At 37.5% G+C, this 21,914-nt stretch overlaps 1 protein-coding gene across 1 annotated transcript in view; it reads right to left on the reverse strand.

Moving 5' to 3' along the window:
- PINX1 (PIN2 (TERF1) interacting telomerase inhibitor 1) overlaps positions 1-21,914 on the reverse strand; it is a 431,187-nt gene that overhangs the window by 403,847 nt on the left and 5,426 nt on the right. Inside the window, exons 2-4 of the mRNA XM_053709538.1 lie at positions 15,802-15,911; positions 14,766-14,858; positions 6,281-6,359 (exon numbers count right to left, since the gene is read on the reverse strand). Of these exons, the coding sequence (XP_053565513.1) occupies positions 6,281-6,359; positions 14,766-14,858; positions 15,802-15,911 (282 nt within the window). The remainder of the gene's footprint in view (positions 1-6,280; positions 6,360-14,765; positions 14,859-15,801; positions 15,912-21,914) is intronic.

A 21,914-nucleotide genomic window follows, 5' to 3' on the forward strand; every position in this document is an offset into this window, starting at 1 on the left:
GTGGTGTATCCAGTCCACGGATCATCCATTACTTGTGGGATATTCTCCTTCCCAACAGGAAGCTGCAAGAGGATCACCCACAGCAGAGCTGTCTATATAGCTCCTCCCCTAACTGCCACCCCCAGTCATTCGACCGAAGACAAGCAAGAGAAAGGAGAAACTATAGGGTGCAGTGGTGACTGTAGTTGAAAAATAAAAAACACCTGCCTTAAAATGACAGGGCGGGCCGTGGACTGGATACACCACAAGAGAAATAAATTTATCAGGTAAGCATACATTTTGTTTTCTCTTGTAAGGTGTATCCAGTCCACGGATCATCCATTACTTGTGGGATACCAATACCAAAGCTATAGGACACGGATGAAGGGAGGGACAAGGCAGGCGCTTAAACGGAAGGCACCACTGCCTGTAAGACCTTTCTCCCAAAAATAGCCTCCGAAGAAGCAAAAGTATCAAATTTGTAGAATTTAGAAAAAGTATGAAGCGAAGACCAAGTCGCCACCTTACAAATCTGTTCAACAGAAGCCTCATTCTTAAAAGCCCATGTGGAAGCTACCGCTCTAGTAGAATGAGCTGTAATTCTTTCAGGAGGCTGCCTCATAAGCTAAGCGGATTATACTTCTTAGCCAAAAAGAAAGAGAAGTTGCCGAAGCCTTTTGGCCTCTCCTCTGTCCAGAGTAGACAACAAACAATGCAGATGTTTGACGAAAATCTTTAGTAGCTTGTAAATAAAACTTGAAAGCACGAACCACGTCAAGATTGTGTAATATACGTTACTTCTTTGAAGAAGGATTAGGACAAAGTGACGGAACAACAATCTCCTGATTGATATTTTTATTAGATACCACCTTAGGTAGAAAACCAGGTTTGGTACGTAACACTACCTTATCTGCATGGAAAATGAGATAAGGGTAATCACATTGTAAAGCAGATAACTCCGAAACTCTTTGAGCCGAGGAGATAGCTACTAAAAACAGAACTTTCCAAGATAAGAGCTTAATATCTATGGAATGCAAAGGTTCAAACGGAACCCCTTGAAGAACTTTAAGAACTAAATTTAAACTCCATGGCGGAGCAACAGGTTTAAACACAGGCTTGATTCTAACCAAAGCCTGACAAAACGCCTGAACATCTGGAACCTCAGCCAGACGTTTGTGCAAAAGAATAGACAGAGCAGAAATCTGTCCCTTTAAGGAACTAGCTGACAAACCCTTCTCCAATCCTTCTTGGAGAAAAGATAATATCCTAGGAATCCTGACTTTACTCCATGAGTAACCCTTGGATTCACACCAATGAAGATATTTACACCATATCTTATGATAGATTTTCCTGCTGACAGGCTTTCGCGCCTGTATTAAGGTATCAATGACCGACTTGGAGAAACCACGCTTTGATAAAATCAAGCGTTCAATCTCCAAGCAGTCAGAAGCAGAAAATTAGATTTGGATGGTTGAAAGGACCCTGAAGTAGAAGGTCCTGTTTCAGCGGCAGAGTCTATGGTGGAAAGGATGACATGTCCACCAGATCTGCATACCAAGTCCTGCGTGGCCACGCAGGTGCTATCAAAATCACAGAAGCTCTCTCCTGCTTGATCTTGGCAATCAGACGAGGGAGCAGAGGAAACGGTGGAAACACATAAGCCAGGTTGAAGGACCAAGGCGCTGCTAGAGCATCTATCAGTGCTGCCTTGGGATCCCTGGACCTGGATCCGTAACAAGGAAGCTTGGCGTTCTGACGAGACGCCATGAGTTCCAGTTCTGGTTTGCCCGAAAGTTGAATCAACTGTGCAAACACCTCCGGATGGAGTTCCCACTCCCCCGGATGAAAAGTCTGTCGACTTAGAAAATCTGCCTCCCAGTTCTCTACTCCTGGGATATGGATAGCTGATAAAAGGCAAGAGTGAACCTCTGCCCATAGAATTATTTTTGAAACCTCCAACATTGCTAGGGAACTCATTGTTCCCCCTTGATGGTTGATGTAGGCTACAGTCGTGATGTTGTCTGACTGAAATCTGATGAACCTGACCGCAGCAAGCTGAGGCCAAGCCTGAAGAGCATTGAATATCGGTCTTAGTTCCAGAATGTTTATCGGAAGAAGTGCCTCCTCCTGAGTCCACGAGCCCTGAGCCTTCAGGGAGTTCCAGACTGCACCCCAGCCCAAAAGGCTGGCATCTGTCGTTACTATTGTCCAATCTGGCCTGCGGAAGGTCATACCCTTGGACAGATGGACCCGAGATAGCCACCAGAGAAGAGAATCCCTGGTCTCTTGATCCATATTTAGTATAGGGGACAAATCTGTGTAATCCCCATTACACTGATTGAGCATGCAGAGTTGCAGCAGTCTAAGATGTAGGCGGGCAAACGGCACTATGTCCATTGCCGCTACCATTAAGCGGATTACTTCCATACACTGAGCCACTGAAGGGCGAGAAGTAGAATAAAGAACACCGCAGGAATTTAGAAGTTTTGATAACCTAGCCTCTGTCAGGTAAATCTTAATTTCTACAGAATCTATCAGAGTTCCTAAGAAGGAAACTCTTGTGAGAGGGGATAGAGAACTCTTTTCTTCGTTCACTTTCCACCAATGAGACCTCAGGAATGCCAGAACAATGTCCGTATGGGACCTGGCGATTTGAAAATTTGACACCTGTATCAGAATGTCGTCTAGGTAAGGGGCTACTGCTATACCCCGCGGCCTTAGGACCGACAGGAGTGACCCCAGAACCTTCGTAAAGATTCTTGGTGCCGTAGCTAACCCAAAGGAAAGAGCCACAAACTGGTAATGCCTGTCTAGGAAAGAGAACCTGAGAAACCGATGATGATCTCTGTGTATCGGAATGTGAAGATAAGCATCCTTTAAGTCCACGGTAGTCATATATTGACCCTCCTGGATCATAGGTAGGATGGTTTGAATAATCTCCATCTTGAAGGATGGGACCCTGAGAAATTTGTTTAGGATCTTGAGATCTAAGATTGGTCTGAAGGTTCCCTCTTTCTTGGGAACTACAAACAGATTTGAATAGAAGCCTTGCCCCTGTTCATCCTTTGGAACTGGGTGGATCACTCCCATAACTAGGAGGTCTTGAACACAATGTAAGAATGCCTCTCTCTTTATCTGGTTTGCAGATAATTGTGAGAGATGAAATCTTCCTTTTGGGGAAGAAGCTTTGAAGTCCAGAAGATATCCCTGGGACACAATTTCCAATGCCCAGGGATCCTGGACATCTCTTGCCCAAGCCTGGGCGAAGAGAGAAAGTCTGCCCCCTACTAGATCAGTTACCGGATCGGGGGATGATCTTTCATGCTGTCTTAGAGGCAGCAGCAGGTTTTTTTGGCCTGCTTTCCTTTGTTCCAAGCCTGGTTAGGTCTCCAGACCGGCTTGGACTGGGCAAAATTTCCCTCTTGTTTTGTATTAGAGGAAGTTGAAGCTGCACCACTCTTGAAGTTTCGAAAGGCACGAAAATTAGTCTGTTTGGTCCTTAATTTGTTGGACCTATCCTGAGGAAGGGCGTGACCTTTTCCTCCAGTAATATCAGAAATGATCTCCTTCAGTCCAGGCCCGAATAGGGTCTGCCCCTTGAAGGGAATGTTGAGAAGCTTAGACTTTGAAGTAACGTCAGCTGACCAGGATTTAAGCCATAACGCCCTACGCGCCTGAATAGCAAAACCTGAGTTCTTAGCCGTTAGTTTGGTTAAATGAACAACGGCGTCAGAAACAAATGAATTGGCTAGCTTAAGAGCGTTAAGCTTGTCAAGGATATCATCCAATGGGGTTTCTACCTGTAGAGCCTCTTCTAGAGACTCAAACCAGAAGGCCGCAGCAGCAGTGACAGGGGCAATGCATGCAAGGGGCTGGAGAATAAAACCTTGTTGAATAAACATTTTCTTAAGGTCACCCTCTAATTTTTTATCTATTGGATCTAGGAAAGCACAACTGTCCTCGACGGGGATAGTTGTACGCTTAGCTAGGGTAGAGACTGCTACCTTCACCTTAGGGACCGTTTGCCACAAGTCCCGTGTAGCGGCATCTATGGGAAACATCTTTTTAAAAACAGGAGGGGGAGAGAACGGGACACCTGGTCTATCCCATTCCTTAGTAATAATTTCTGAAAACCATTTAGGTATTGGAAAAACATCAGTGTAAACAGGCACTACATAGTATTTATCCAATCTACACAATTTCTCTGGGACTATAATGGTGTCACAGTCATCCAAAGTTGCTAAAACCTCCCTGAGCAACACGCGGAGGTGTTCAAGCTTAAATTTAAATGTAGACATATCAGAATCAGGTTGAAGTGTCTTCCCTGAGTCAGAAAAATCACCCACAGATAGAAGCGCTCCTGCCTCAGCTTCTGCACATTGTGAGGGTATATCAGACATAGCTACTAAAGCGTCAGAGAGCTCTGTATTTTTCCTAGCCCCAGAGCTGTCTCGCTTTCCTTGTAACCCTGACAGTTTGGACAATACCGCTGAAGGGTATGATCCATAACTGCGGCCATGTGAGGAGAGTTAGTCGGCATAACTTCCCCCTTGTCAATTTCCTCTGGTGATAAATCTTTTAAAGCCAGAATATGGTCTTTATAACTTATAGTAAGATCAGTGCATTTGGTACACATTCTAAGAGGGGGTTCCACAATGGATTCTAAACATAATGAACAAGGAGTTTCCTCTATGTCAGACATGTTTAACAGACTAGTAATGAGACCAGCAAGCTTTGAAAACACTTTAATTAATGTGAAAAAGCAGAATATAAAAACGGTACTGTGCCTTTAAGGGAAAAAAACAAACACAAAAACTGCAAAACAGTGAAAAAAGCAGTTAACTATGAAATTTTTACAGTGTATATACTAGACTAAAACAGCATTGCACCCACTTGCAAATGGATGGTTAACCCCTCAGGCTCAAAAACGAAGCAAAAAAATGGTAAAACCGTTATAACAGTCACAAGCAAACTGCCACAGCTCTACTGTGGCTCCTACCTTCCCATAAAACGACTTTTGTAGTCACAAAAACCCTTTACAGAGGTCCAATATGTCAGGGGACTCCTTCAGGGAAGCTGGATGTTTCAGAATGTAAAAACTACTGCGCAATTAGAGCGCGAAAATAGGCCCCTCCCACCATGCACTCAAAGTCAGAGGGCCTAAAAAACTACTCCTAGGAGTAAACTAACAGCCATGTGGAAAACTAGGCCCCAAAGAAAGATTTATCACCCTTAGAAAAAAACGTTCTTTATAAATCCTGTAAACGTTTAGCATACTAAGCCATAAGAGCAAGTAACATGAATATTACCCTTTACTGCAAGCATGATGCCAGTCGCTATTAAATCACTGCAATCAGGCTTACCTTAAATATATCAGGCACTGTCATCATTTTCTAGACTTCTTTATCATCTCTCTAGATAAAAACATACTGAACATACCTTAGGGCAGTTAATTCTGCAGGCCGTTCCCCCAGCTTAAGTTTTCCCATACTCTTCAGTTATGTGTGAGAACAGCAGTGGATCTTAGTTACAACCTTCTAAGATCATCAAAAACCTCAGGCAAAACTCTTCTTCTAATTTCTGCCTGAGGTAAAAACAGTACAACGCTGGTACCATTTAAAAATAACAAACTTTTGATTGAAGATAAACTACACTAAGTCACCACATATCTCTAGCTACTTCCCTTGTCGAGAGGTGCAAGAGAATGACTGGGGGTGGCAGTTAGGGGAGGAGCTATATAGACAGCTCTGCTGTGGGTGATCCTCTTGCAGCTTCCTGTTGGGAAGGAGAATATCCCACAAGTAATGGATGATCCGTGGACTGGATACACCTTACAAGAGAAAGACCCTTTACACAAACAGAAGCAAGCTGGAGTAGGTATACGTCGGTATTCTCCTAAAACTTTGGGGCTTGGTTAGGAGTCTGTTATTTAAAAATTAGCAAAACTTTCCATTTAAAAAAACTGTATGGGCTATATAAATGTATCATCTACAAAACATTTATGCAAAGAAAATTCTAGTGTATAATGTCCCTTTAACTAAACTTCTTATGTTTAAATGAACTGTAAACACCTTGAGATTTTAAAATATCTACAGCGTGAAAGGTAACTACAGTGTGTAATTGAGTAACAATAGCAGCATTTCTTAATATACAGACCTCTAAGGAATAGCATCTGCTATCTAAAAAGTGAAACTTATGACACAAATAACTAAAACTTTATCCATTTTGAGTTGACATACAAAGACCCATAGTGCTCATCTGTTTGCCCTACCCCAAAGGTAGTTGCAGACGACTATCTTACCAGACTCCGAAGTTCCATGGAAATTGTTCAGTTCAGCTAGAATCTGATTAAAATCATCTTGGTGAGCTATCCAGTTATCCTGTGGATTGGAGTAAAAACAAACAAAAACTAAATTGTACGAAGCAATCTGTCTTAACATTTTGTGGCAGCAAACAACTGAATGGCTCATACAAATCTCTCTTCTGGAGAGGGATTACCTCCCTCTTAGAGGGACACTGAACCCAATTTTTTTCTTTCTTGAATCAGATAGAGCATGCAATTTTAAGCAACTTTCTAATCTACTCCATTATATTTTTTTTGTTGTTCTCTTGCTATCTTTATTTGAAAAATAAGGTTCTAAGCTTTTCGTTAGGTTCAAGAACTCTGGACAGCAATTTTTTTATTGGTGGATGAATTTTTCCACCAATCAGCAAGAACAACCCAGGTTGTTTGCAAAAATGGGCCGGCATCTAAACTTACATTCTTGCATTTCAAATAAAGATACCAAGAGAATGAAAAAAAATTGATAATAGGAGTAAATTAGAAAGTTGCTTAAAATTGCATGCTCTATCTGAATCACAAAAGAAAAAAATTTGGGTTCAGTGTCCCTTTAAAGTAGGGTTTCACCAATACAAGTATTGTTACTGATACCAAGTACTTGAACCAGTACTTGTACTCGTGCAAATGCTCCGCTACTTAAACCGATACCTCCAGATCTTACCCATATGCCATCTAGTGGCGCTTTTTTCAAACTTCATGTTCTCATTTCATTTTAAGCTGGAGACTTAACTAAAAATTGTTCACTTCTGTTCTGCCAATAAAAATTGCTGTTATTTGTATTATTGTACGTCTGAGAGCAGTGCTCCAAAAGCTGCAATACTGTACTCTGAGGAACATCCTTAGCTTATATAATTGCAGGAAGAGTATTCATAGGACAAATTAAGTTAATTCCTATGAACACTCATCCTACAATTATAGGACTAGATTTAGATTACATTTGATTGGTAAGCTTTACCAATTCTGTTCACATTTCCAACGCCATAGACTTTAATGGAGTTGGACATGTAATCAGAGCATTGGTAAAGCTTACCGGTCAATATACTCTATCCCAGTGTTGTTCTGCATGATTAAACAGTGCACTGTTATATTTTTTAAAGTATTGCACTTTGTCCCCACACCAAAAAGTTATTGGAGATAAACTTCGATTTCAAATGGGCCACCAAAGCAATTAAATATCTAGGAGTCTTAATCCCTTATAACCTTGACGACTTATACAAACTCAACTACCCCCCTTTATACAAATACCTGCATAAAGAAATGAAGATATGGAGCACATATAAAATTTCATTCTATGGTAAGATGGTAGTTAGTAAGATGGTGATACTTCCAAAACTATTATATCTCTTTAGATCTCTGCCTATAGATATCCCCTCAAAAGATCTTGAGAAAGTCCAAAAACAGATGTTGGAGTTTATCTGGGCTAATAAAAAAGCTAGAATAAATAGGAGGACCTTATTGCTGCCTAAAACTGAAGGGGGATTGGGAGTCCCTGACTTACAAATTTATTTTAAGGCCGCTAGGCTAGCTCAAACAGCACTACACAATTCTAAGAGCGACTTAGCATGGGTTCAGATAGAGAGTGACATGTTAAATTTATACCCGGTTTATCAGATTTTCTATAAACCAGGGATCTGGGATAGGTCACAAAATAAGTATAAATTAATTCCCGTGGGATCACCTCTCACGCCATTATCCCTACCTCTAGACAAACACAACAACAAAGATAAAATTAGCACGATTTGGGCTAACAAAGGCCTATATAGGATAGCTGACACATCCTGTAACTCTGAGATGATCTCGTTCCAACAATATAACTCTCTTCCACCCTCTACACCACATTCCTGGTTTCATTACTTTCAATTAAAAGCTAAGATAGAAGAAGCACATAGATCACGAGATTCAAGCAGCACTACCCTATATGAGAAACTCTGCAGTTCTACCACTAGGACTAGAGGTACTATCTCTAGACTATATCAGTTTTTATTCACTAAACAAAGATCAGAGAAACCTTACTACATTAAAAAATGGGAAAAAGAAGCTAACCTTTCTTGGGACTTAACAGAATGGGCAAGCATAATCCAAAAAGGTTTAGCCTGCTCCATTAGCGCAAATTTAAAGGAGAACTATATTAAGGTAACATACAGATGGTACAATTACCCGGGTAGATTACGACATCTTCAATCGGTAACAGAGTTAGAAGGTATACCTAGGTGTTACCGAGGTTGCCCATCAGAGGGCACATATACCCATATGTGGTGGGAGTGTCCTGAAAGTGCTAAAATTTGGGAGATTTTTAATAGGCAGATTATATTGAATATGGAGCAGGCTCTCTTACATGCCCCTATTCCAGGACTACACAAACACTCCTTAAAACTAGTGAATATTATATGTACGGCTGCTAGAACGGTAATGGTGAAATATTGGAAAACAACTGTACCCCATTATGATATCATATTAAATAAAATCAGATTCTATCACCAGATGGAAAGCATAGCATCTAATTTATTAGATAAAAGGCAGGAATTCCTGCAGATATGGGAGGAGTGGACAGTATGGGAAGATTCAGTTAGAATGCAAACCAGAAGATCCTTATTATTATAAAATACCAGGCTCTCTAAGAAAACTACCCCACGGGTGAGGGTGAGGGAGAAAGAGAGAAAGAGAGAAAGAGAGAAAGAGAGAAAGAGAGAGAAAAAGAGAGAAAAAGAGAGAAAAAGAGAGAAAAAGAGAGAAAAAGAAAAAGAGAAAAAGAGAGAAAGAGAGAAAGAGAAAAAGAGAAAAAGAGAAAAAGAGAAAGAGAAAAAGAGAAAAAGAGAGAAAGAGAAAAAGAGAAAGAGAGAGAGAGAGAGAGAGAGAGAGAGAGAGAGAGAGAGAGAGAGAAGATTGTGATTGTATGTGACTAATTTAAAATGGACACTAAAGTCAAAATTAAACTTTCATGATTTATATAGAACATGTCCAATATACTTCTATTATCTTATTAGCTTTTTCCTGGTATCCTATGTAGGCTCAAGAGAAACAATGCATTACTGATAGCTAGCTGCCGATTGGTGGCTGGCTGGCGGCACATACAGGGAGTGCAGAATTATTAGGCAAGTTGTATTTTTGAGGATTAATTTTATTATTGAACAACAACCATGTTCTCAATGAACCCAAAAAACTCATTAATTTATCAAAGCTGAATAGTTTTGGAAGTACTTTTTAGTTTGTTTTTAGTTATAGCTATTTTAGGGGGATATCTGTGTGTGCAGGTGACTATTACTGTGCATAATTATTAGGCAACTTAACAAAAAACAAATATATACCCATTTCAATTATTTATTTTTACCAGTGAAACCAATATAACATCTCAACATTCACAAATATACATTTTTGACATTCAAAAACAAAACAAAAACAAATCAGTGACCAATATAGCCACCTTTCTTTGCAAGGACACTCAAAAGCCTGCCATCCATGGATTCTGTCAGTGTTTTGATCTGTTCACCATCAACATTGCGTGCAGCAGCAACCACAGCCTCCCAGACACTGTTCAGAGAGGTGTACTGTTTTCCCTCCTTGTAAATCTAACATTTGATGATGGACCACAGGTTCTCAATGGGGTTCAGATCAGGTGAACAAGGAGGCCATGTCATTAGATTTTCTTCTTTTATACCCTTTCTTGCCAGCCACGCTGTGGAGTACTTGGACGCGTGTGATGGAGCATTGTCCTGCATGAAAATCATGTTTTTCTTGAAGGATGCAGACTTCTTCCTGTACCACTGCTTGAAGAAGGTGTCTTCCAGAAACTGGCAGTAGGACTGGGAGTTGAGCTTGACTCCATCCTCAACCCGAAAAGGCCCCACAAGCTCATCTTTGATGATACCAGCCCAAACCAGTACTCCACCTCCACCTTGCTGGCGTCTGAGTCGGACTGGAGCTCTCTGCCCTTTACCAATCCAGCCACGGGCCCATCCATCTGGCCCATCAAGACTCACTCTCATTTCATCAGTCCATAAAACCTTAGAAAAATCAGTCTTGAGATATTTCTTGGCCCAGTCTTGACGTTTCAGCTTGTGTGTCTTGTTCAGTGGTGGTCGTCTTTCAGCCTTTCTTACCTTGGCCATGTCTCTGAGTATTGCACACCTTGTGCTTTTAGGCACTCCAGTGATGTTGCAGCTCTGAAATATGGCCAAACTGGTGGCAAGTGGCATCTTGGCAGCTGCACGCTTGACTTTTCTCAGTTCATGGGCAGTTATTTTGCGCCTTGGTTTTTCCACACGCTTCTTGTGACCCTGTTGACTATTTTGAATGAAACGCTTGATTGTTCGATGATCACGCTTCAGAAGCTTTGCAATTTTAAGAGTGCTGCATCCCTCTGCAAGATATCTCACTATTTTTTACTTTTCTGAGCCTGTCAAGTCCTTCTTTTGACCCATTTTGCCAAAGGAAAGGAAGTTGCCTAATAATTATGCACACCTGATATAGGGTGTTGATGTCATTAGACCACACCCCTTCTCATTACAGAGATGCACATCACCTAATATGCTTAATTGGTAGTAGGCTTTTGAGCCTATACAGCTTGGAGTAAGACAACATGCATAAAGAGGATGATGTGGTCAAAATACTAATTTGCCTAATAATTCTGCACTCCGTGTATATGCCTCTTGTTATTGGCTCACAAGATGTGTTTCGCTAGCTCCCAATAGTGCAAATCTATTCCTTCAACAAATGATACCAAGAGAATGATGCAAATTTGATAAGAGAAGTACATTTGAAAATTATTTAAAATGTTATACTCTGATTAATGAAATAAACATTTTTAGGGCAGGGTGAGATTTGTTATTTTTCCTAAAAATGTGCACGAGAAATAATTCCCCTATTTATCTTTCAAAAATGATAGCTCAGCAATAATGAAAACCTAGCTCAGCAATAATGAAAACCTGGCCTGTTGGGGGGGTTCTTGATGACCCTGGTTGAGAAACAGTGCTAGAGAGAACTGAAAGTTCTTCTGCAAGAGCCTGCATTAAACTACTGTGGAGAACAACATTGGAATTATATTCGCTACCTGTTGTAGATGCAGGGTCAAAAAAAAAAAAGAAGTGCAAAAATTATATCTTTTGGGGCACAAAACACATACATATACATATATATATATATATACACATATATATATATATATATATATATATATATATATATATATATATATATATATATATATATATATATATATATATATATATATATATATATATATTAAAAAAAAGCTAAAATAGAAGCAGAAAAACAATGAAAACTATTTTCTTCCATGACAGTTTGTTGAAGAGGGGCGTTAAAGCTACTGGTGGGGACTGTATAAATATTTCTGTTGGTTTATATATGACTTACATGGGAGAATAGTACCTTATTTTCAATGACAAATAAGGTGCAGACACTAATCTCACTGGAGAAATGTATAATTACATCTCCTAAGTTCTCCTATGGAGAAGTGAAAAAAAAAACAATTTTTTAATAACTTTAAGAAAACTGATGCACTTCTCTAAAGGAGAACGGAGGAGAACCCATAGGAGAATTATTCTTGAACTTGATAAAACTTGTATGTGTAACTTAAAGGGACATTAAACACTAAATAAATGCTATATAGAATGATGCATTCAAAGAAAAGATTAGTCTGAGAATAACACGTAGATGTATTTTTTAAAGTTTAATTAGCTGTTTAGATATTGACAAAATAAATATCAAGTTTTTGTGTGCATCCAATATAACAGTGTATATGTTTAAGATTATTCTTAAATTGTGATACCTATGTGCTCACTACCTACGTGCCAAAACCCTAATGGCAATTCACTGTCTATCCAGTATGTATTTATTTTTTATGAGTTGGAGAGAGAATGAGAATATTTTTTGTTAAAATACGTGCATGACTTGTTTTCTATTTTTAAGAGATGCATTTTTTTAATATACATTTACTACAGAAAAAGCTTCTAGTAAATATGATAACTCATTTCATGGACATATATAGGTATGCCACATGTTCCCAGTGCACCCACTTTCTAACACTTCACTAGGTTTGAAAGCTGGCAGTAGTTTGTATGGCTAAAACAATGCATAATTACCACCAGCTCTCTGAGCAGGTGCAGTGGGCATGAGTAGCATACATAAATATCCCCTAAAACAGTAATAACTTCTACTAGAAGCATTTTGCTAATACAAGTATATTGCAAAACCACTTCTACTCACAACTGAAATGCACACCGGCACATTTAAAAAAAATTGACAATTATGTACCTATAATATTTTATGTCTAGTTTTAGATTAACTTGAATGTCATTTAAAATGTACATGAATATAATTAGAAACAGAAATCTAGCACTTTTTTACAGAACCTTTGTATTTTGCCAGATTATTAGTATACCCCAAGGCAGAACATAGAGTGATCTGAGATGTCATCACAGAAAATGCAGCATTCTGCAGAAAGAACAGGAACTGTTAGCACTTTAACTTTTCAGCGCTGCTCCACATTAGGCTGTTCTTTTTAAACAAAGCTGTTCTCTGGCTGCATTGTATAAGTTTTCCTTAACAGTGCATCCAGAGCAAAGTGCTGTTTGAAGACAACAGTCAAATATGCAGTAGTGCTGCAAAAGCAGCAGTGCATTGATTGTTTGGCTCTCAGATTTTTGCAAGCTCGTTCCCTAGCTTTTCACAGTCTGCAAAGCTGTTTTTCTCTGAATGTAAGATGTTCGTATGAGTAATGCACCTTTTTTATTACTACATTTCTATGTTAGACTAAGAGAAAAGGAAACAAATTAATTCAAGAGACATTTTACAACTACTTATTTTGTCTGCAGCTAATTTGCAATGCAATTTTCAACTACTGCACTAGATTATAAAACTTTAAATATTGCTTTATTCTCCAGTTAACCAACACATTGCAATTGATCTGGTGCTTTAGTGTAACTGAAAAATTTACAATTTTATTTCATTTAAAAATGACTTGCAGAAAATTTTTCACTAAAAAAAAATCTCATCACAGAAAGTTAAAAAAAGTTCTGCCTCTGGGTTAGTATAATATAATTTATTTGCGAAACAGAGAATTTAGTGGCCAATAGGTGTAAATTTCAAATGCTACAAAAAATATCTTGCAGTATAGAGGTGTTTGCAAAAAAATGATTTTGCTAAAAATAATCACTATTAAAGCATTACAGTTTAAAGGGACAGTAAACACCTTGTAATTACAAGACAGTTTTGTTATTTTGCTATAAAAGAACATCACCCAAGGATAAACATTTTTAAAGCAAATTTACAGTCTTAACTGCAGTTATCTTTCAATAACCATTTGTCTTACTCGGTGGAGCCAATCTGGGCTTTAGTCAACAAGACTAGTCACTGTAATAAAGTTAGTAGGAAAAGCATTATTTTGCCGTTGTTTTCTGTTAAATCCCATTAGAAACAGATATGTAGCAGAGTTAACCTTGAGAAGTCAGCAGGATGCATTTCATATTCTGTAAATTACAAATTGCTCAACTTTTAGAGCTAAATTACATGAAAAGGGGTCAAGATAAATAATGAACATACACTTAAATTATTTAATTATGGATAACTAAACATTAATAGAAAAATGTATGTTTACTGTCCCTTTAATGAACACATGGCCCTTGACTGATGGTACCTGTAAGACTAGGTGCATGAGCAGGATCACACTACTAGCTGCATATGACACTGCTGGCATTCCCAGCATGCACAAGGGCACACAAACTACTGCTGATTAAACACCAACCGCAGAATCTGAGAGAGACAAAGCTCACTCTGCCTACTATATCAAATATACTTTGTCATACTAATAAAGAATATTACAGATAAAGTATCCTTATGACAGATTATACAACAACATTTCATATTTGTTTTGCCTTGTTGCAATGTCCTGCAGCAGCAACATCCCTCACAGTAAGTTACTTTTGTAGGAAATATCTGCCTGACTGCACCCAGCATCTAGTAGACATGTGCAGTTAACCTGCAGTGTCACGTTGTGAGTTTGCAGTTTGTGTGACAGGATGCGTCATTTGTGCACAACTGGCACTTTGGCTTGCCTGAGACTCAGGAGTGCACTACTGCTATTTCTAATGGGCCATGCGGGCTCCTGCGCATACAAAGGAAAACAGGTGGTTTGGTAGTGTGTCAGGCAGTAGAGGAAGATGCAGGTAATTAAAACCATTTAATTAAAAATCCGCACTCAATTTTCTCAGAAACAAGACAAGTGGTGTATGGAGTCTGGCTGTTGAAAAACAATTGCAGCAAAGAAGAGGTTTTAATAGTGTTTAAACTTGGCCGATATGTTATTTTATAGCGACACAACAGAAGTGTCTTGTAATTACAAGGTGTTTACTGTCCCTTTAATTCAACAAAATATAAATATTCTTTGCAGTTGTTACATTTACAGTCACTTTAAGGACAGTAATCTACTCACCTCATGATTAGTGTTTGCTCCAAGGCCAAAAGTGTTGTTCTTTACTTGCACCTTAACGTGTTCTGTGGATCCTTGTTCTTGCGCCCCGAGACCCTGTTAAACAGAAAGTAGCATGAAGGAGAATGCAAAACCCCAGATCCAAACTTTTTAATATTAATTAATTATCAAAAATGACTATTTTCCCACCCGTAAGTCACAATCTTCTCTGCCTGTGACTTTAGTTTGGTTTCTGTGTTATAAAATGCAAATAATAGTCTATATTTATTTAAAAGAACAAACATTACCTTCCTGATTGCAGTACTGTACAGTGTATACAAAAGTATAAACAATTATATAAAAACTACCTTTAGGTTACATGTACAAGCAGTACTATGACATATATATTACCTAAATGACACAAGATATAGTTTACACTTCGCTCCATCCCCTCTCCAAACTGCCCCATTCTAAAGATGACAATATTCCAAAATCTAAACTTTTTCCGGTTCCAAGCAGTTTGGTTAAAGGGTTTTCTACCTGTTTGTACAAATCAGTTCCACCATAAACCAATGATCAATAACTTTGCTGATGTAATCATGTTTAATACCATGCTATTTCTTCTTTAAAACACATTGATCCTCTAACTATCACATAGCCGATAGCTGTGATTTACTGTCCTTTCATTTTGTTCAATTGCCTCATATCTATCACAAGGGACAATAGTATTGTTCTTATAAATCCAGTGGGCTACACATCACAATAAGATGATCTAAATATATTCTTTATAAAATCATAATAAGTAGATAAAGGATTAAGAACATCTTTTACATTTCAACACTTTCTGCAAGCACATGACCAAACCAACTAGCCAATCACAGTTATGATGGACAGGGACAGTACATGCAACCTTACAGTGGTTGGATGTTGCAGGCAGAAAATGAAACTAAATTTTAGTATAAAATGTTTTGTAAATTTGGAAGTTCTCTGTTGGATGGGAGAACCTTCATTTTTTTCTTTAATGTCACTTTAAAGTTTAATCATTTTTTTCATCACACACCTTGCCCTTGGACCAACCCATCTTTTCAAGCATCTTTTGGCCAAATTTGGATTCATCTTTACTCCAGGTGCTATTTCTTGGATCCACAGACCACTTTTGCTTTCTGCGGGCTGGAAGCAGAAAGAAACACAAAGTTATGTCAGGTGGCTAAAACCTACCGTATTCACACAGAGAAAAAGAAACAAGGGAGACATCATTTTGCCTAATTTCATATAACTATAAAAATATGCAAAGCATTTACTTAAAGGGACATTGAATGCAGTGAAATTGCAATATCAACAGATGGATATTTCAAAGTCAGTACAATAGAACTTTGAATTCAGATAAGCAGTAGATTTTTAAAAGACACATTTTAAAGTTTCCTCTGATTTCCTTGTCTCCCGTGACAACCATAAGCTAATCACAGACTCATGTAGGAAGATTATACACAAATTCATAATGGAAGAGAATTTAATTGTTTTTGTTTTTTAATTGTCATGCTCCAAGTAGAGACAGTTTCTTAATACAAAGTCTAATTCATGGATTAGATTTCCAACAGGGGCTGTAAGGAACAAAGACTGCATGAGAATTTGATATTACTTATACATACTGTATGCCGATCCTAAAAACACTTTAGAGGGCAGTATTTGTAAACTATGTGGGCCTTTTGATTCTAATATGCTGTATCTAGGTTTCTCTTATACTCACCTATATCTTATACTAGACCTAGTTTAGTAAGAAACTGCTGCTGGTGAGGATTAAAATAATATTTAATATTAAGTGGACACAAAAAGGGGTTTATGCTTTACTTGAATATAATATTTTACTGATTAGACCTACACAAATATTCAGGAAGTAATTTAAAAAAAAAAGAAAGAATATTCAATAAAAAGAAAAAAAAAATTTTTTAGCACTCATATATACATATCCAAAAGTGATTAAAAAAAAAAAGAATAAAAGCCTCCCAAACTAAAATCTCAATTAAATAAAAATTTTAAAAAAAGTGCTTATACAGGACCACACCTCCTGCTCCCAATCGAAAAATTATTAAACAAATCTCAGTATGAAACTTAATTAGGTTAAAAGTCCATAAATATCTACTATACCCTAAATAATTACTGATCATTAGATCCCTCTGCCTACACTGTTGGTAGTTTTTAATAAAGTATACAGAGTGGGGGGTATCTTACTGTAATAAACACCAAGCACCCCAATTATTATTTGGAGAGCTATAGCTGCGGCGGACAGGGGAGCGTGTGCCCCTGTTTGTCTCAGCTTGATAAATTGTCCCCTTAGTTGTGTCCTTAGTGTGTGAGGAAGTGACAAATTTTGGAGATGTTTTTGAGGTGGAGGCGGCAGGAATGGGCCAAAGACTGGATGTGGAGAGTGAAAGAGATCAAGTGTGACCTCAAGACATCGGGCATGCGGGGTTGGGGTAATGATGTTGTTATTAACAGTTAGAGAAAGTTGGGGGTAGGGATTTTGGAAGAAGGGGGAAAAAAATAATAAGCTCAGTTTTGGAGAGATTTAGCATAAAGGGACACTGAACCCAAATTTACTCTTATCAATTTTTCTTCATTCTCTTGCTATCTTTATTTGAAAAAAAAGGCATCTAAGCTTTTTTTATTAGTTCAGTACTCTGGACAGCACTTTTTTATTGGTGGATGAATTTATCCACCAATCAGCAAGAACAACCCAGGGTGTTCACCAAAAAATGGCCCGGCATCTAAACTTACATTCTTGCATTTCAAATAAAGATACCAAGAAAATGAAGAAAATTAGATAATAGGAGTAAATTAGAAAGTTGCTTAAAATTCCATGCTCTATCTGAATCACGAAAGAAAAAAAAATTTGGGTTCAGTGTCCCTTTAAGGTAGTGAGAGGACATCCAGGATGAAATATTATAAAGACAGTTAGTGACACGAGGGAATAGGTCTGGTGCAGAGATGTAGATTTGGGTATCATCAGCATACAAAGGATATTGAAACCCATGGGACTGTATTAAAGGGACAGTCAACACCAGAATTGTTGTTACCCATTCCCCAGTTTTGCATAACCAACACAGTTATAATAATACTTGTTTTACCTCTGTAATTATCTTGTATCTAAAGCTTCTGCTGACTGCCCCCTTATTTCAGTTCTTTTGACAGACATGCAGTTTAGCCAATCGGTGCTCACTCCTAGGTCACTTTACGTGCATGAGCTCAATGTTATCTATATGAAACATGTGAACTAATGCCCTCTAGTGGTCAAAATGTATTCAGATTAGAGGCAGTCTTCAAGGTCTAAGAAATTAGTATATGAACCTACTAGTTTTAGCTTTCAACTAAGAATACCAAGAGAACAAAGCAAAATTAGTGATAAAAGTAAATTGGGAAGTTGTTTAAAATTGCATGCCCTATTTAAAACATGAAAGTTTTTTTTTTACTTGACTGTCCCTTTAAGTAACCTAAGGATGATGTATAAATTGAGAAGAGATGGGGACCAAGGACAAAAACTTGTGGTTCCCCTCTGAGGAAGCGTTTGTGAAACACGCATTAGGGGGCTTAGTCCCTCATTTTTAACCGCTTACCAGAATGGCTTTATGTCTCTATAATCTATCAGTCAGGTAGAATGAATTTAAACTCCCACTATAGGAGTTTTTTTTAAGACAGAGCTGTGTTTGCTTATGAGCGTGCTCTTCAATAGTAGCCTTTATATTTTCGGTACTTGTGAGCATAAGCGTATTATAATTACTACGCTAATTTAATTATTATTAATCTGACTGTGGAGATTAACTCCTAATTGTCCATTCTGGATTCAAGCTAATTTTAATTTGTGTGTGCGCGTGTACATAGCCTGCCTGGCTCTATTTTTCTATGTGAATTAATAAAGTTATTTTTTATGCATGATCAACATTTGTATGTGAGATACTGAATTCTCCACTTCATTTAAAAGGGATAGGAAACCCAATTTTTTTTTATTAAACTCTTTAAAAAACGTCTCTATATAATAAAGGTATTTGTAATTGGTACCTGTTAAAGGTTTTTATGTCCTTTCCTTGTAATTTTGTTTTGAAAAATATTATTGTGACAAACCCATTTTTAGACTCATTATGCGGGCCCTATAATAATGTTCTACCTAGGTAGAAACATTATAGCAGCCCGCATGCGCATTAAAATGATTTTATGGCCAACACATGCGCAGACGCATCCCCGTTATCCTCTCTCCTGTGACGTGTCATGATCCAAGTGCCAGATGCAGGGCGGACACGTGGATCGTGACGTCAATGCTGGAGGGAGTGGCGCACCAGAGCGCTGAAGTTACAGGGACAGTGAATGTTGTAAAGGAAGGAGCTGTGGTAAGTGTACAAAGTACCCCTAGACTAACAAGGATATTAAATCCCATATGTATGCGATGAACAGGAAATCCAAATATGGCCGCTGAGCGTTTCTGACAGTACGCATGCGATTACCACATGAAGCAAGTGCGCATGCGAAGCAGACTTAAATGACATAATAAGAATGTTGAAAGTAACGGGCCCAGCCGCTTCACCATTGGCTGGGGGGCGGTAGCAAAATTTACATAACCTATACCTCCTTTTATGGGCTGCCATTACCACTCCTTTTATGAAAATTAAACTAAATATTTAAAAAGGTATGTAGGTGGTTTCATTTTTATACAAAAATGTTTTATTTGATTACATATATAAAAGTTCTTATAATAATGTATTTTATTAAGGTACAACTGTGCAAAGATTTATAACCCTTTAATACAAGAGGTAGGCTCTTTCCTTTGTGTGCAACATTTGTTGCATTTATGTAAAAATAGGAAGTGGTTAAGGGTCATATGATGAGCCAGAGAAGGTAACGCTAAAGGTACAAGTATCAATAATTTAACTTTGGAAATTAAAAAAAAAAAAAAAAAAACATTTAGGGCTGATGAATATTCAGAAGCCAGAGGGTAGCTTAGAAAACATAACTGACCCTACCCTGACACGTATCATGTTAAAAAAATAAGCTCATTGCCTTTACTTGGAGACATTCTACTATAATAATAATTTTATTATTAAACTAACGTGTGTTGCAAATGATGTCTTTAAGTCCTGTGAACGGGCTAGAAAAGTGCTCAGGAACCACTTATACAAGAGCCACTCAGCAGAGGCATACACACATAGTCACCGATCACGGGCTGTGTCCTGCTTTAAACAACAAAGGAGAGCCACAAACAGAAATCCTTTATTAAAAGGGGTATGAACTATGAACATTTTTATTTCATGATTCAGAAACATACGATTTTAAACAACTTTCCAATTTACTTCTATTATCTAATTTTCATTATCCTTTGTTGAAGGAGCAGCAATGCACAACTCAACTGGGAGCTAGCTGAACACATCTGATTCAATAAAGGCTAACAAGAGAAGGAAGCAAATTAGATAACAAGTGAAATAGAAAGTTGTTCTCTCTAAACCATGAAAGTGTTATTTTGACTTTGCTGTCCCCTTTAAAGGGACACTAAACCCACATTTCTTCTTTAATGATTCAGATAGACCATGCAATTTTAAGCAACTTTCTAATTTACTCCTATTATCAATTTTTCTTCGTTCTCTTGCCATCTTTATTTAAAAAGCAGGAATGTAAATCTTAGCAGCCCAATTTTAGGTTCAGCACCATGGATAGCGCTTGCTTATTGGTGGCTTACATTTACCCACCAATAAGCAAGCATAACCCAGGTTCTCAACCAAAAATGTGCTGGCTCCCATGCATCATATTCCTGTTTTTTTAAATAAAGATAGCAAGAGAACGAAAAAAAAATTATAATAGGAGTAAATTATAAAGTTGCCTAAAATTACATGTTCTGTTGCTCTACACATTCAATATGTTCCCATACTCTGCTTTATAAACATCAAGCAGAGTTTATAAACAACGGGTAAAGCAAATCCAGTACGTGTTCTGGTTATAATTTATTTCCCATATTCCTCTTGTTTCCTTGATGATTAGAGCTGAAGGGGTTTGTTAGCATCAGTGCTTCACATATTTATACCAAACATTGAGATAGATTTTGCTCAAAAGCAAGAAAATGGTGTTTATATATCACATCAGATAACTTGAGACACCCACGGCTACTAACTTTTGTAATATCCTACAGACACATGTATATTTATTAAATAGATTTGTGTGTTTGTATATATTTTAGGGCTGTGCAAATAATCATGATTTGAAGCTATGAAAAATCAAAAATAGCATGAGGCTGCAACTTTAAATAAAAATAAATAAAATAAAATTTAAAAAAATGAATTGGCTTTCTTTTTAAAGGGACACTAAACCAAATAGTTTTTCTTCCATGATTCAGAGAGAGCATGCAATTTTAAGCAACTTTCTAATTTACTCCTATTAACAATTTTTCTTTGTTCTCTTGCTATATTTATTTAAAAAGCAGGAATGTGATGAATAGGAGCCGGCCCATTTTTGATTGAGAACCTGGGTTATGCTTGCTTATTGGTGGGTAAATGTAAGCCTCCAATAAGCACGCACTATCCATGGTGCTGAACCTAAAATGTGCTGGCTGCTAATTTTTACATTTCTGCTTTTAAAATAAAGATAGCAAGAGAACAAAGAAAAATTAATAGGAGTAAATTAGAAAGTTGATTAAAATTGCATGCTCTATCTGAATCATGAAAGAAAAAAAATTGGGTTCAGTGTCCCTTTAACCGTTAAACCATTTCCACCTCCATGCAAAACTGTTTTTTTTTTTTTTTAAATATTTTTATTGAGGACAGTAGACATACAATATATATATATAGACATAATATAGAATAGCATTCTTAAGTCTTTGCAAAAGTAAATATATAAAATTATAGTCCTCGATTTTCTTCCCCAGTTTGACATAATGGGTCACTTTTGGACCTTTCCAAGTGATAATGACAAAGTCCAGGGGATGTTATATTGTCAAAAAAAAAAAAAAAAAGTCAGCATCCTGCTAAAATGAAAACATTACAGACATGTTAGAAGCAGATTATAAACCAGATGCTGGGATCGGAGCCAAACACAGTATATTACAAAGCATAACGACACGATCATTTACCATAGAACAATTATAATGTATAGTAGTTCAACTCTCTATTGTAAAGAAATAACAGTAAGTAAACAGCTACA

The sequence above is a fragment of the Bombina bombina genome, chromosome 4 (assembly GCF_027579735.1).
Source record: "Bombina bombina isolate aBomBom1 chromosome 4, aBomBom1.pri, whole genome shotgun sequence".
In the NCBI taxonomy this organism is placed as follows: domain Eukaryota; kingdom Metazoa; phylum Chordata; class Amphibia; order Anura; family Bombinatoridae; genus Bombina; species Bombina bombina.